The following is a 15,266-nucleotide window of genomic DNA, read 5'->3' as shown; positions in this document are numbered from 1 at the left end:
TTTCTGTGCCAGACAAGTGGTACTGCGTTTTATTCCTCACTCAACTGGGCTGTACTTAAAAACAACAATGAAACCCACCAGCTCCTACTGCAGTAATACTTTGGCAATGACCTTTAAAAGATATTTTTTCCTGTTTGTTTGTTTCAGGAATAAATAATAGGCATGAACAAAACTTATGTTAATGCTGAAACTTCAATTTAGATACTAGGTGCAGAGTAAAACACATCATCCCTCAGCCAATACTGAGAAACTTAACTTCTCTGAACTCACATGGAAAACAGACAAATTACTGCCTCTTCTCGTGTCCTCTGAAGAGAACGGCTTCATGAGTTTATTTTATTCATAGACAATTTAAAATACATTTTAGTAATGTTTCCCATAAAAATCTTACCAATAGCACAATAATGAAATCAGTGCAACCAAACTAAAAGGACAGAAATATTTACAATCATATTGTATGAAAATTGCAAGACTGGAAATTCTCAAGTGCAAAGGAGGCTGCATCCTACACAGATACAGGTATGTTTTCTTGCTTATACTATGAACCAGTACCATCATTACAGGCACGCTACACATTCATGCTAAGTAGTCAGGTGACCAAGTATTATCCTTAGGCTGACAGGCAAAGCTCCTCTACCAAATCCAGTGGGAGGCAGGCATCAGCATCCAAGAGCCAAACTTAGTCCTTCAGTTCCAGGAGTGTCACGTGCTGGGTGGAGATTAACTACTGTAAACCCAGAAACATGAAACATGGAAGAAGCGTATTAAAAGTATTTAAATACAAATCTTACAAAGAACTTAATAGTTTGCTTTATAGAAGATTAAAGACTATTGGTACATTTTAAAAGCACAAAATAGAGGGCCTAGTGCTCACTATTTAGCCTGAGCACAAGTTTTCAAAAGACTATTTACACCAACAACATTTGCAGATTCAGCCATGAGAGCCTCTAAAACCAGTGCCAGAAAAAACAGGCTCTTGCAGCAAAAGAATATTAAAAAGTCACCATTCAAAATACGTCATTCTTAAAAACTACAAGAAGAAATCATAATGGAAGGAACGTGGTTGTTAGGCTTCCAGATTAACCAAAACTCCCAGTCAATTCATCTATATTCTTGAGCATATTGGAAAGGCAATCTCAATAATATTTACAGTAATTCTTGCCACTACCCATCAAAACCAAAGAGAGAACTGTTCGTTGACTGACAGCACTCAATGCTTCGCACACAAACAGTCTCCAGTTTCTTGGGCAAAACAATCCAGTGTTTGCCATAGGATTTTAACTACGAGTAAACAAAGTTTGTCTTGAAAAGCAACACATGTTAAGTGAATTAGTTTGTTCCATTAGTCTATTTTTAAACTACTACATCATATTTACCGAAACAGCTATGGCATAAGAGGTTACACAGCTAGGCTTAAGTAATACCGCAATCTGACACAATCCACTTGGTTATGCCCTGAACTATTTACAGTGAACTTGATTCAACCAAACCGCTTGGTTCATTAAAACGTCCAAAGAATGAAGAATACAAGTCCATAAAAGAACCTTTCCTAAGAAGATTTTTTGGGAATGATTTAGTCATGGTCTGCTTAATTTAAGATATTTATATACTGAAATACACCCACAGCCAAAAGCCTCACTGGAAACAAGTCCCAGCATCTACATGTGCATTAGCAAACAAAGGTCAGCCTGTGCCTTTGGACATAGCAGATGGAAGGGAAAGTGAGGGGAGAAGGAAAGATGGAATCTAGTTGTGTAGAAAGAAAATCAATTGAGTTGAGATGTATTGACATATGCATGCACTTCTGAAGAACAATGAGCAACTGAAAAAATCATGATTATGAACTGGAGTTAACTTTAGCTTGATCCTTAAAGGGGGCAGGCTAAGCAAATGCAGATGACTACAGCTGCAATACGTTTTTAAGAGAATTAAAAGTCTGTATTGGCAAAATAGCTCCACATTCCATTTTGGAAAGAACTATGCTAAAACTAAAACTTTCAAGCACTTACATATTACCTGCTGCATCACTTCCATATACAATTTAATACTAAGGGATTTTAACTTAAGGACATACAAGATAAAGTACTTTACTCAATACAAATGCTCATACAGGGACCTTGATCTAGAAAGGAAAGAACAGAGGCTACAAGTTTCAGAAGAATATAAATTGTGTTCCATTTATGCAGAACTCAAGATTTTCCAAGTTCTGTGAAAGTGCTGTTAAATACCATAGGATTGTTAAATACCAAACCCAGATTTTCTTCACCCGCTACATTGAAGTGAATCAGAACATGACAGGATGCTAAGCCTGTATGACAAATGTGAATAAATATAACTGTTCCTGCAAACTTTGGTTTGCAGAATGTGACATCATAAGCATATATTTTACTGGGAAATCTTTAAAAATTACAATCATGATACTTCCATTGCTATTTGTGGGCAGAAACTAAACCCACAAAAAGAAACTCTCTAGAGGCACAATATGAACATTTAAGCCCAATCATTCTATGATATCCCACTAAACCCAAAAATAAGTCAGATATAAACTCCTAGAAATCCATCACATGCTCAAGCAAGATAGATGCATACTAACAAAAGTAAACTAAATTAGTCTTCTAAATTAACAAAGAAGAACCAGAAAAAGGGAGATCGGAACTAAAAGCCCCAGAGTCCAATTAATACAGTTTTAAAGCGAGTTCAAAGCACTTATGACACTTAAGAAATCTGGCATCCACTGTCTTTTTGAGGCTTTATATCTGGTTCCTTCAGAGGCTTTACTTCTTCATCTGGTTTTGGTTTAGCCTGTGAACAAGAAAAAAAAAATAAATACCCCAAGTACAAACCACTGTGTCTGCACAGTATTTATGTACGGCTAACTTTACATATCCTAAACTAGCAGTCCTTTCTCTTTTCAAAGCTGTAGCCTTTGACCAAAGAGGAAGGAAAAAAGCTGAACGTTGACTATTTCAGCATCCGTAAATGAATCATTTTCTTAAAAGGATTTTTCTATAGCATTCACTCCTGTACCATCTCAGCATCTTATACACATCAGAGAACTTCCTCCTATTCAAGATTTGGAAAAGCATTACTCCTAATTTCTAGATTCCAACAGTGTGGCAGAGATTAATTGACTTGCCTCCTTGCACAGGAGAAATGTGAGCTCAGGTGGTAGCCTTGTGTTTATGCCCTTCACTGAGGTGGGAAGCATTACAAAAGAACAAAACGTTTATTAAAGACAGAATAAAGCTAATGGGAAAGAAAAACGTGTAAGGTTATCTTACAGTGTCATCCTTTGGCCTCTTGGTGAGATCAAATGCATTAAGTGTTTCAGGAGTCCAGTGTGCATTCAGTGCAGGAAATTCAAAAGGAACAGGCTCTACTAGGCCATAGTTTGCTTTTAGTTCCAGCTGGGGAGCCTCTGCTGGCACCTTCTGAAAATAGCTGTAATAGAATACAGCAGTATATTGAAAACACAATGAACTCTCTCTGCAAGTCTCGTTTGCAATTCTAAAGAAAAACAATCTGGGCTTTTACAGTGGCTACCATTGCTGCTCTCATTCCATTTCATTAAGGCACCATCCAGAATGCATTCTCTCAGCAAGATTTAAAACAAAACAAAATAACAAAACAAAAAACAAAACAAAAAAAAAAAAAAAACAAAAAAAAAAAAACAATTTTAAAACAAAAATTCCTTCTTGGTATTGTTCCTACCCAGTTAGGTGGGTTCTTTCCTACTTGGTAACCATTATTCCCAAGGCTTCAATGAGAAGACCACCTCTTGTGGTCTTGTCTAGAAAGATGTTTAGAGAAACAGACAAACCCCAAAATATGTCCCAAGAAAAAGGATACAGACAGTGCTTTGCTTTGCTACTGCATGATCAATCTTAATGCGCCACACTGCGTAATAGAGATGACATTGCAACACCCACAAAGTCTTGCTCCAACACAATCCTTTGTGTTTAGTCAATTCTCCTACTACACAGGTCTTCAAATATTATACAAATGGGAAATAAACGTATTATGGAATACTAAGTCATGAGGAGAAGGGAGAAGGGAATCAGCAAAGGATTTCTAAAGACAAAATAATCTTGCTATTTCAAACCTTTTTGAAACTCTTTTTTGGAAAGGACAGTAACGGAAATCCCTACTCTTAGCATTAATTATATGTAGACTGGTAAAGCTCTTAGCACCCTAAGCATGTTATTCACAGAAGGCATGACTTTAGATTTCTCTGGTAGCAAAGCAGAACCAGCTATCAGTCTTCTCCGTTTCCCCTCCATCCTCTTTTGTCTACTACATCCCAGCAGCAGGGAAAAGGTCATTAATGCAACCCAGCAGCCTCTGCAGGACTTTCTCTTGTGTAGAAGAGAAAATAGCTGAGGAACGAGGGAAGGAAACAGCTTAAGCTCTCCAGCACATCACTCCAACCTACACAGCTGAACTGGCATAGAACAGAGGGTGACAGCACAGACCCACAGCAAATCTGATAAGAGAAAAAACAAAGCCATTTGTAATTCCAAGTTACATCTCATACCCTAAAGAAATACAAGAACTGAAGAATAATTTACCATCCCACCCTGAAATAAAAGCAAATGAGGTATTAACAGTCCACACAGTGTACTGCACCAACCCCAAATTACTTACATGAACCCATTCTCTCTCTGGCATTTTTCTAGTGTGTTCTTGATCAAAGTTCCTAGTTTCCTAAAGAAGAGATGTCCGGAAGGTTTGGCAGTAGTCCCAGGCCCTTTGGTTTCTCCATATTCTTTGCACAATGCTTCAGCCTTGGCAAAAACTTTGCAAGAAAGGAACGTAATAAAAATCAGTTACATGAGTCTGTTAAAGGACAGTTCTGATCTACAGCCTGAGCTATAAGAGACATCAGAATCCATTCAGGCTTCTTACTTCTTAGAAACAAAAATAAACTAGCTAAAAGGCAGCAGCACTTCCAGCCAAGATTTTCTGCATCCAAAAAGTAGACTAGGAACAGGAAGAAAAAAAAAAAAAAAAAGATCGCTTTCTGAGCAGAGAGAATCACAAAAGCATTCTTACTTTGGGGGCAAAATGCAACAGTAAGCCTGAAAACTGTGCAGCACAATAGGGAACAAGAATGGGTATGAAGGTATCCATGCAGAGCTGCTGTACAAAAATAAACAGCACTTAATATGGAGTGGGAAAACAAGCACTCTTCTTTGAACAGCAGGCATAGTAAAAAACACAATATTTGTTTTACTGCAAGTAATCCAATTTAGTTTGTTCCTACTTAATTCTTTTCAGATATTTTTAAAATTATAAATTTCAAATAAGATGATTTGAGCATTTTTACATGTTGTGGTAAAGTTATGCAGTGCGAGCCACCGGGGTAAAACAGAAAAAGCTGCCTGTCTTTACACAATACAGTAGGAACAATATATTTCCACATGATCAATAGTTTTGAAGGAGAAGGCTATTCAGAAGTCCTTGAACTACTCCAAACATATACATAGCTCTGCTAATCTACCTTTCAAACTAATAGGAAGGAAATAAACTACTGAAACCTGTTAAAAAAAATGAACAAAACCAAAACAAAACTTTGAGAAATGAGTGATAGTCCAGATTTACTGTTTAATCTAAGACAAAGCCAACTCCAAAGCAGAAAATATTGCAGTAACTTAACACACAAACCAGAAAATATGCTGACCAATCAGTTCATTTTTTTATGTGTATTGTAGGCAGTTCGGAGCCAGCCTTTAACAGGCTGAGAAATGAAGAAGAAATTTTCTGCAGCCCCTTTATGAAAGGCAGCCTTTGGGATGACAGATCCTTCCCTCCCTCTTCCTCCCTCTCCCCCCCAAAAAATAAAAAAATAAAAAGTATTCTGTCTATTTAAAAGTGTACTGGATTATTACCAGGTGAGAGATAAAAATCTTCAGTTTGTAAGAGACAAATAAACACAACACAACAAAATAGAACAGGTATGTCATCATCAGATACATAATCCCATCTCAGTCACACTTACATTTCTCTGATTCTTGGAGAGATCTAATTGCTTCCCCACATTTATCACTGGCCAGCAAAGTTTGACCATGGTAACAGTACGCCTAATGAGAGAGGACAAAATCATTACCAGTATCAGTGGGTACTTCCCACGTCAACTCATTTCGCTCTTCCTTACATCAGCTGTCTTTGAAGCTGCCATTCTCTGCAGATGGCTGACAATTCGGGAATGGAAGTCAAAGCAGCACGCACTGACAACAAAGGTACATTTACTCTGAACAATGCAGTTCAACACAAACACTTGAGCTGGGTCTAAAGCAATCTGCCTCAAGTCTAGCCAAGAGTAACTTGGAGCTTCATGAAGGCTTTCGCACCAAAAGCATGAGTACATAGTCCAGTTCCAACCTCTGTCTCACAGTCTCAGTGTGCAGCATTAAACCCTATCACAGAATGACAATGAACACCTGTCAAAGCAAAGCAAAGACTAAAAACTAAACCACCTTAACACTCAAAAACTGAGCCTGCAACAAACATCAGAGAATCCAGAAAAGAGACCAGTTCTACTGCCTGAGATATCTTGCTGTGGTCTAACAACTTTTCCTCTCCAAGAACCCCCATTCCTGCACACTTATGCTCAAAGACAATCCTGTATTGCAGTGAGAACTGAGGCCTTTTTGCTATTAATCAGGAGACACTGAGTTTGAATACTTAGCTACTAAATACTGTAAGTTAAGGAAGGTCATGAACTAATGTATACCTTGCATATCTTCCTCTAATATCCTATCTCACGGTATATCAAGCATCAATCTGTCATTGCCCATATTACAGAAATTAAAAAGTAAAAGACAGTCAACTACTACAGCTCTGACCACCTCTTACTCTGAAGCTTGCTAATAAGACTTGAAGCTTTTAATTACAGGTTTAAAGTAAGAGAAAGACAGCTGTTTTAACTGTGTAGTTTGGGCCCTTTTTTTTACCCACTATGAAATAACCACATCACATACTGTGACAGGATACAAGAAGTAACCAGCAATCAGCAAACAGAGCAGCTGATAATCCCAAGAGTGCCATTGCACCAGAGATCAGTCATGAAAAAAGGGACAGGACTTAGAATTGCACTTAACATTTGATGCAGCTTCACTCAAGGCTTTCATAAAAAAGATGAGCAGCTCTGAATTATGCCTAGAATCAGACTTTGATAAAGATAATGGAAAACAAGTATTACGCTCAACCTGATTGGCTTCACTTAAAGATAGGTGATCACAGTAAATTCCACACTGCAGAAATTTCACCTGGCTCAACAAAAACACCTCAAATGCCCTGATATTGCAGTGTCTCTTCACAGCATGGAAAGAAAGTCAAGGCAATACATAACTCCCATTCCCTATGCAGCCTTAGATGACATTAAGAATCGTGACTGTTATTAATCAAGTACTTACGTAGGCCATATAGAAACAGGTCTTCAAGTTTAAATACTTCCTCCATTTACCTGCATAGGCTGGATCCAAACTGGATAATGTTTGATCTGTGAATACATCTAATGTTACTCTTTAAGACTTTTTCAAAAAGAAAATCCCCCCCCACACACACTCAAAGACTAGAATTATTAAACTTAACATTGGATCTTAACTACAAAGTAGCTAGAAACAAGTGACATAAATTACTCCTGCAAATAGGTAAAGAAACCATGAGAAAACCAAAAATATGCAGCTTATTGTGCTGTTGTGCAGTTGTTCCTAGAATCCGTGAAAGAGCTGACCACTACATTTGGAAGGCTAATTTTCCTAAGTATTTTTAGGCAGCATTTCAAAGTTGGATCCTAGCTTAATTTCAAGCAGTGACTTATAAAAATACTATGCCTGTTACAATATTATCTCTCATATTTATTCACGTACTTTTGCACTTTTCCCACTTGCCTTTGTAAAGCTACAGATCAGCTTGCCCAGCTGTGAGAACACAGAGAATTAAACTACTGCACAGCTCACTTGTCTGCATCACACTGCTGCCCAAAGACAGCCAAACACACTCCACTTATACCAACCACGTCTGTTGCGGTTGCTCATTACTGTCTTGTCTTCTCTCACCAGCATTTCCTACCACTAACTACCCACTGAGAAGCAGCATTAATATTGCAGTGAAGTATGTCTGCTGGTAATAAACAGGTCACTGAGGATAAAAAACAAGGCACTTACCAGCTTTTTGGTAAAAGTTAGCTGTTTCATAAGCAAGAGCAGCTATTAGACCTGGATTGTGTTTCAGCTCAATAGCCCGAGCAATTGTCACTGAAAAACAAAACAAAACAAAACACATTCCACACCACAGTACTAAAGCTTAATTGAAAACGTCACACTAAATTAGCAGAGACATTTTAAAACCTTTACATTAGCAGAAAACAAATATGTTCTCACAAGTCAAGCAAACTGCAGAATGAAGACAGACTGTTTCTTGAATAATTTCAAATTAATAGGAAAGCTGAAAGACTGTTAGTCTGAAGAGTAAGCAGTAAACAGAAGCTGCAAATATTTTAAAGGAAAGGAACTGGGAATTTACGTTAGGCAAGTATGGAATATATTGATATTTACTTCATGAAAGTAAAGAAGAGGACACATATTTCTCCAAAGTAGTTAAATTTATAGTATCATACTGATTTGGGGCATTTTTCTCCTAAAATTTAACTTAGGTTTCATTAAAAGCAACCATCTCCACTAAGCCACAGTACTTCAGAAGAAAAAGCTGGCATTGCTGCAAAGCAGACTTCACAAGACATCACAGAAGTCACAGACAAAGACTAGCATTTCCCAGCCCCAACAAATGGGTAGATTTGAGGATACCTTCTTGAGCTTCTGCTTGGCACTGTATGATGTAAGAGTCTATAAGTCGAGCTTCCAAATCTCTTCCTTTTTCTACAGGTGTAATCAATTTTGGAATATGGCTTTCCTAAGCATAAAGCAAGTCTGAAGTCAGTTTAGGTTTAATATCACCGTCACCAATGCAAAACACATCCCTTATTCCTAAATGGATGGAACACTCAGTGAAGGTCCCAAGACAGCTGGCCACACTGTTGCAGGTACTAGTAGGTAGACAGACTGATTACTCTTCCACTGCCAGTGAGAAAAACGGATCACATGGTTAACAACATATATATATAACAATACTCCTCTTCCCTGTATCACTCAGGTAGTCTAAAGCATTGTTTTATTCTGTGATCTCATCAGGAAAGCAAAGGCTTTTCTAAGACAAAAAGTCAAGTACTCAGAGACAAATACCAGACAGCAAAGACAGTTTTACTACCTTCAAATGTTTAAAGATCCCAGCTGCTATCTTCAGACTTCTGTGAACATCTTTTGCTTCATCTTCTGTTATACTAAGGAAGGACAGAATATGGAGTGAATCACAGAAATTTTCGTTGGAAAGGACCTCTAAGTGTCATTTACTGAAACATCCAGCTTTGGAGCAGGACCAAGGCCAACAGTTGATCAGGTCAGTTATGGCTTTGTCTAGCTGAATCTTGAAATCCTTCAAGAATGGAGATACCCCCCCCCCCTCTCTCCCTCTCTAAGTAATCTGTCCCAGTTCTGTGCTACCTTCATAGTAAAAACTTTCTTGTCATGTTCAATCATTAAATAATCAAATAGAACTCACTTGAAAAACGAAACACAAGACCTTGTAATGACTTTTAAGTAAAAAGGACCCTCGATGTTAAAAGTCAAAGCTTTAGAAATCTGCAGGGATAAACATCAGCAGAATTGTGATTTTAAGAATCTGAACTTTGTACTTAAGATGTATAGAGCAGGAAATAGGAAGGCTTTACTCACAACTGACACTTTCTCTATACCATAGCCAGATGGTATCAGTACTCTTCTTTCACAAACAGAAGAGGGGACTGAAGTGCACTTGCACATTAAAAACATAAATGAAGGCCAACTGCTCCCTTGAACATCTAATGTCTCAGCTGGACATGAACTATAGCAGTCAGAATTCAGAACCTATGATTTTTGGTGGAATATTGCTGCAATGGAATTACTATGAAAATAAAAATACTTACTCTTCTTTTCCAGCAAGTCTTGATGCATATTTTGTGTACCACAGAGCTACATTAAAACCCATGGAAACCAGTTCAAATACTGCATCCTGCTGGGCACTAAAGAAAAACAAACAAAAAAACACCACCCTAAACAATTTAGTATTTTCAGTTTTGTTCTGACAAACTCTCTGCTGATAGTTCCGCAGCATAAGCAGGCATTTCTCTTCATAAGGCACTTTTCTTGAACAAGTCAACAATTCCCAATTCAAACATTCTTCCTTGCGGAACTGACTAAAAGATTTCTGTTTTTACTTATTCCCTTTAAGAGTTCATAATTTTAATTTCCCGCATTCAAATGCCTACCCTTCCCATTTGGGAACTTTTATTTTAAAACAGTAACTTGAGATTTGTTTAGCTTTGGGTGTGGCTGACATTTTTCCATTTTTTTTTTTTTTTAAATTGCACATTTTGTGGAAAGCCTTGCTCTGGAACGTCTGCTTTAAAAGTTGTAGCTGTTAAGTTAGTAAGTCAGAGCCTATTACATCTCCCTCAAATGAATGCTATTGCAAGTATTTATATAACTGCAGTCAAATGGCATGGGCAAATAGCAGGAAGTTTCCTAAGCTAAAAACATGCCTTTTGAAAAGACTGCAACTCATAAGGACAAGTTCAGTATAGCCTAGCAGCTCATTATCTTTAAAAAGAACGGCGTGAGAGTGAGGAGAATAATGCTGGCACCAGAACAAATGTTCACACCCATGACAAAATCAGAAGAGAGTCCTAATCAGCAGGTCATCTTCTAAGGGGAATAAAAGCTTTGAGGAAGTTGAGCCCTGCTTCTAGATTAAGTATGCTAAATGTGTAAGCATGGTTATACAACGCAGTTACCTACAATATAAAGAGACAATTGAATAATCCAGAAGGTTCCCTTCAGAGCTGTACTCCTACATAAAGCAGAAGCTTTGTTTGTTTGTACTAGGAGTGCACATAGTAGGAGTTTCAGAAGAAATCAACAAAATCAGACCTTGAGAAACATCTGGACTTCAAAAAAGAAGTCAGAAGGTAGTATTGCCAAAAGGGAAAGTTTTAAAATGCAGTAATCTATGCTTTCACATTCAATTCACAAATGTTCTCAAGGTTCTTTTTTGCACTGTTCTAGCCAACTGTAGGTCTAGCTTGTAGATCAACTTAAAAACAATGAGTCCTCCTACCACTAACATGCATTACCACCTCTTTTTAAATAAATGTGGCACATGCTTCAGTACGTACACCTTAGTACACTTCAGTACACCTAACACAGTATGGCAACTATCAAAAACACAATGCAACGAATTTTTGAAAACTACTCCATGTGTAACATTTGCTGTATACTTTGTAGCGTTTGCTACATTTTCAAGTTTTCCTTCACATGTTCATTCCATATATGCACAGGTGACAGCACAAAAGGGAACAGCTGCATACCCTATAATCATAAAAGCATGCATACCTTGGAACATGCCCTTGTAATGTATCTGTCCACTTAAAGTTCTGAATATATCGCAACTTGCATTCTTGGGAAGAGCCATCCAGTGAAAGGATAAAACCTACGGAACAAGGAAAATAAAAAGTCCTGCCAGACAATATCAAAGAAAGGAATGGAACAAAAGGAACTAGTAACAAATAAATGGGGATCAATGAGAATACAAATAAAGAAATGTTTCTTGTTGTACCACTCAAAAATCCATGTTACTTTCTGGGACTTTTATTCCTCAGTATCTTGAGAGGAAGACTTGCAAAAAGACAAACTGGCTGTGATTAAAAACAAAGTGTGATTAAAAACGAAGTGTACCACTGTGGAGTGGTAGCCCAGCAGGCTTTTCCCTGACTATGGCAGGCCCCTTCCAATCCTAGCCACTCTACGATTTTAAGTCTTGATTGCTTAAGGAAAACCTTGCAGCTGTCTCCCTGTCTCATCTGGTGACTAGCTGGGAGTCTGACAGAGTTGGGTACAGGATGGCTGTGGCTGCTCACAAGGAGTGCCTGTCCCTGCTACTGTAACGATGATAGGGAAATTCCAGGGAAAGCTGCCTGGTCAACAGGAAGAAGAAAAAAGGCTTACACGCATGGACTCAGCTAGTCGTCAGGGCTACGCTACAGGAAATTGCTTCTGCATGTCCAGCTGCCCAGAAAGCAGCAGTCAGTAGGATGGAGCTCATGCTATGGAATGTTCAAATGTCAGCATATGCAAGGCTAAGAAAGATTTTTTCAGGGAGGAAGAAGACTGGTTGGGGCCTAGTCAGGTCTTACAGACTTCAAGAACTTGAGACTTGCAACACCATCTATTTGGGCTACAGTTTTCATTTCTGACACATTTATAAAACATTTATAAAGACAGAAAATACTTGTTTCTTTCACGTGCAAGAGATTTTAGTGACCAAACACAGTGCTTTCCTGAAGAAACTCTCCAACTCTTATCTGGAGTAACTTTGACTGTTATCTTATTTTTCTAAAATGTTTCATTAGCTTACACCCCTGCAAAGACTGAGGGAACTACATCAACTTGAGCTGCTTCACTTTCCGGACTGAAGGGTAACATATTTTTCATCAGTCATCTGATTCCTGTAAACCTGATCCTCAGTAACTTGTCTGAGCATCTGACTGCTACAGAGAGAGTCATAAAAATATCGTCAGAAGGAAGATTTCAAGGGAATGCTCCTGCACCTGCTGAAAATACAGATGCTACACTAATGAGAAACTGTATATACCCAAGCAGCAGAAGTGTAAACTTGCAGTAAGTTCTATTATCTAGTAATAGACAAACCAGGAGTTTACACTGAAGAGGGACTCCTAACAACTACATAACAGATTCAGTTTATACCTGAGCAATTCACCACAATGGTAAGAGACAGTTCTCCTCCTCCAGCAAGGAGAATGAGGTTAAAAGCAAGAGGGCAAGACTGCCAACGCTTTCTGCTATCAGGTCACAAAGGACACTGAAACTTGCAGAAAGGGCCTCACAAGTGCCCATGACTGGTATCAAGCACAAAAGCCATGAAGATACCTGGCTTCCTGAGAACTGCAGAGCTTCTTACAATAAGGTTAGCTCAACGGACAATCTGAGAAGTGTCATTAAAACACAAACTATATACTTCTTGTTTTATTAGCAGTTTTGTGTGTTCTTACCTTGTAAGAGTGAGAAGTACAAATCAGTTGCGTTCTTCATCATTTCTGGATTACAACTCGAGTCTGTAAATAGCTCCAATAGTCGCGTTCGAGACAATCGCAAATCACTGTATGGGGTGGAGAAAAAGAAAAAAAATATAGAAAACCACTAAGTTTAACCTGAAAACACACCATTAAACTCACCCATGTCTACCACCACTCTTCTGGCTAAGGAAGCTAAGCATGCAATTTAGCTACCTTAACACAAGGAAAGCTGCTTTGAAAGAAAGATGCCAATCAATACAGAAAAATCTTCCTTTCACCTCTGGATACAAAAGGTTTATTTTCTTAGTTTAAAGTGTAATCCATTGTGGACAGATAGCAATGGGTAACCAGCATTTATTATTTTAGTTTGTGATAGAACTATAGATTAATAAATGTTCCCTTATCTCCAAGAGGCTGGGGGCAAGAGAAGGAAAGAAGCATTCTTCAACATTAGAATAGGACAAGCATATGAAGAGATAAGAATAGATCTACGAAAACTGAGATCTCTTCCCATTATATTCCTAGCTACAATCGAACATTCATGTCTTACTTAGGGAAATTACTTCAACCAATCTTTTGCAGAAGAATGCACAGTCATCAGAAAGACAATGAAATGCTCAGTCTTTTGCCTCTGAATTATTGTAATAGGTCTTGCTGCGTACTAAGAAACTTTAAAACTGGATAATTCATTCTTTGTAAGTAAATGTTTGGCGTTATCACTGTTTCATTGTCTCCCAGCCCACACATTTCTAGCTATCTTCAGAACAAAAACTGAAGAATAACCATCATTTTTCAAGAGGTCCTCCAAACTGCCAGAGACAGACTCAAGCTAATGACAGGCACACTTACTTGCAGATCTTTGATGCAGCTGGAGTGGTGGCTACCCCGTAAAAATTGAAGGGGACAGGAGCTGTAGCCTTCAAAGGGTTGCGATGGAACCAGTGAGTCATTTTTGCGCTGTAGTGTTGTTTGCGTCAAGTCTGAAGTGTGGAAAGAAGCGAGTGCCTGTAGAAACAGAGACAATTGGGTGCTCCTCGGCTCACAAAAAAACCCCACCACCAACAAAAAAACAACAACAAAATCCAAATGTAAACAATAGGAAAAGAAATGAATGTGAGCAGTTATATATATAATTACACTAAGGAATGTTTTCCACTTGAAACACTAAGCTTTCATGGGCCTTGTCCTCATCATCCACATTAGTTTTAGAATTTCATTCTGTTAAAATACGTATTTTTTATGAGGTAACTATTTTAGGTGGGACAAAAAGCTCTGCCTTCTTTGTTCTATGTCCCTGCACACCTCCTTAATTAAAAAAAACTAAAAATTGTTCTCTCTTGTGTAAGGCTGAATATTCCTATGTCATTTACAGGCACATCTCGGTTCATTATCATTACATTGTGTCTGATCGATGCGTTATTAGCCGTTATCGAGGCCTATTGATACCGATGAAGGTAATTGTGTAATAACCCTTAAAAAAACCCTGGATGTGTTTACAACAGAGCTGTAGGTGTGGTGGAGCACGGCCAGAAGGGCCTATCCTTCCTCCTCTCCTTCAGCTCCAGGACTCATAGCTACGACGGGCACCCTGACGAGGGCTTTCCACAGGCTTCCCGCAGCGATGCCCGGCGAGAGGCCGGCTTATAACAAGCCAAGGAAGCCGTGCGGGCTGTACGGAGCCACAGCAGCAGCCTCCTCCCGGCGGGGACACACAAAGGCTGCCCGGGACAAAGCCCGGAGGGGCCCGGCCCGGCCCCGGCGGCTCGGTCAGGCGGGCAGGGGCCGGCCCGGGCGCCCTCCCCCGGCCGCAGCGAGGCCGCTGCGGGACCCAGCACCGCGCCCGGCCGCAGGCAGCGCCCGCGGAGCTCCGCTGCCCCCCTCCGCCCCTCCAGACCCCCCCATGGGCAGCGCTGCTCACCTGGGGGCCCTGCGCTGGCGGGGAGGAGCGGAGCGGAGCGGTCCCCGCCCGGGCTGGGGCTGGGGCTCGGTGACGGTGGCGGCCGGGGGCGGCGCTCCCCCAGCCGCGGGCGGGCGCTGCCGCCCCGGTAGCGATGTCGCGGGCGCGGCCGGCGCAGCCGCC

General features: G+C 39.6%; 1 protein-coding gene across 1 annotated transcript; it reads right to left on the bottom strand.

The window, feature by feature from the left end:
* Positions 1 to 319: 319 nt before the first annotated feature.
* On the bottom strand, positions 320 to 15,246 carry BROX (BRO1 domain and CAAX motif containing). Its single transcript, XM_068676057.1, has 13 exons — positions 15,105 to 15,246; positions 14,036 to 14,191; positions 13,163 to 13,269; positions 11,487 to 11,583; positions 10,022 to 10,117; positions 9,268 to 9,340; positions 8,808 to 8,913; positions 8,169 to 8,258; positions 7,416 to 7,501; positions 5,999 to 6,080; positions 4,645 to 4,795; positions 3,282 to 3,441; positions 320 to 2,802 (listed from the first exon to the last, which is right to left on the bottom strand). Exons 2-13 carry the CDS (start codon positions 14,134 to 14,136, stop codon positions 2,716 to 2,718), a joined length of 1,236 nt encoding a protein of 411 aa, XP_068532158.1. The 5' UTR covers positions 14,137 to 14,191; positions 15,105 to 15,246; the 3' UTR covers positions 320 to 2,715.
* Positions 15,247 to 15,266: the final 20 nt, after the last annotated feature.

The sequence above is a fragment of the Anas acuta genome, chromosome 3, assembly GCF_963932015.1.
Source record: "Anas acuta chromosome 3, bAnaAcu1.1, whole genome shotgun sequence".
Classification (NCBI taxonomy): domain Eukaryota; kingdom Metazoa; phylum Chordata; class Aves; order Anseriformes; family Anatidae; genus Anas; species Anas acuta.
Note: the sequence above shows the minus strand (reverse complement) of the source record. Positions and strands in the feature narration are given on the sequence as shown.